The 672-nt window shown below is 53.1% G+C and overlaps 1 protein-coding gene across 1 annotated transcript in view; it reads right to left on the reverse strand.

Annotated features, from left to right (window-relative positions):
* Nucleotides 1–234: 234 nt before the first annotated feature.
* LOC108798844 overlaps nt 235–672 on the reverse strand; it is a 9,335-nt gene continuing 8,897 nt past the window's right edge. Inside the window, exon 4 of the mRNA XM_018570644.1 lies at nt 235–522. Coding sequence (XP_018426146.1) covers nt 386–522 — 137 coding nt within the window. The 3' untranslated portion in view covers nt 235–385. The remainder of the gene's footprint in view (nt 523–672) is intronic.

The raw sequence follows: 672 nt of genomic DNA on the forward strand, positions 1-672 counted from the left end.
GACGCCCCATTGGCCAGCTTCCCGACCAACCAGGAAGCCGGGCAGCAAGTCATTACACACGGCCTGGCTTCCCTAATGGGGCTTCCGGTATCGGCGAGTATCTTCCCCCTCCCGTCCTAAACCTTGGCTGGCGTTTGTAGTTCTCCCCCCTGTGTGAGGAATTAAGACTTTTACTGCCGAATTCTAATTATCAAAGAGAATCTGAAACCATCATGTCAGTGATACGGCCATGGCGGCGGCGGGTTCAAGTAAACCAGAGCTTTATTGGTAGAACACAGGAGGAAATCACATTCCAGTGAATCAAGCGATGAGGTAACATGGAGATTGGACCGCAGTGAAACATGGAGGCTGTTCTGGTCGGAGGGAATCCTGGGAGGCGGCCATCTTACTTCTTCCATTCGTTCTTGTCATAGTCCCATTTGGAGGACAATCCCTCTATGGGGCCGGCCCTCATGTCCAGCGCTCTCCTGGTCTGCATGGCCACCCAATCGTCAGACAGCGTGTGAGGGATGTCGCCGAACACTGCAAGGGACGGACAGAGAATGGGATTAAAAGCGGAAGTTCAATCTGTTTATAATAATATACAAGATGCAAGGCCGGAGAGGGGTCAAGTACAAGAGCGAAGAGGAAGGCCGGAGGGGGGTGGGGGGGGTCAGATACTAGAGCGAAGAG

The sequence above is a fragment of the Nanorana parkeri genome, unplaced genomic scaffold, assembly GCF_000935625.1.
Source record: "Nanorana parkeri isolate BGI_ZX_2015 unplaced genomic scaffold, ASM93562v1 scaffold1565, whole genome shotgun sequence".
Lineage (NCBI taxonomy): Eukaryota > Metazoa > Chordata > Amphibia > Anura > Dicroglossidae > Nanorana > Nanorana parkeri.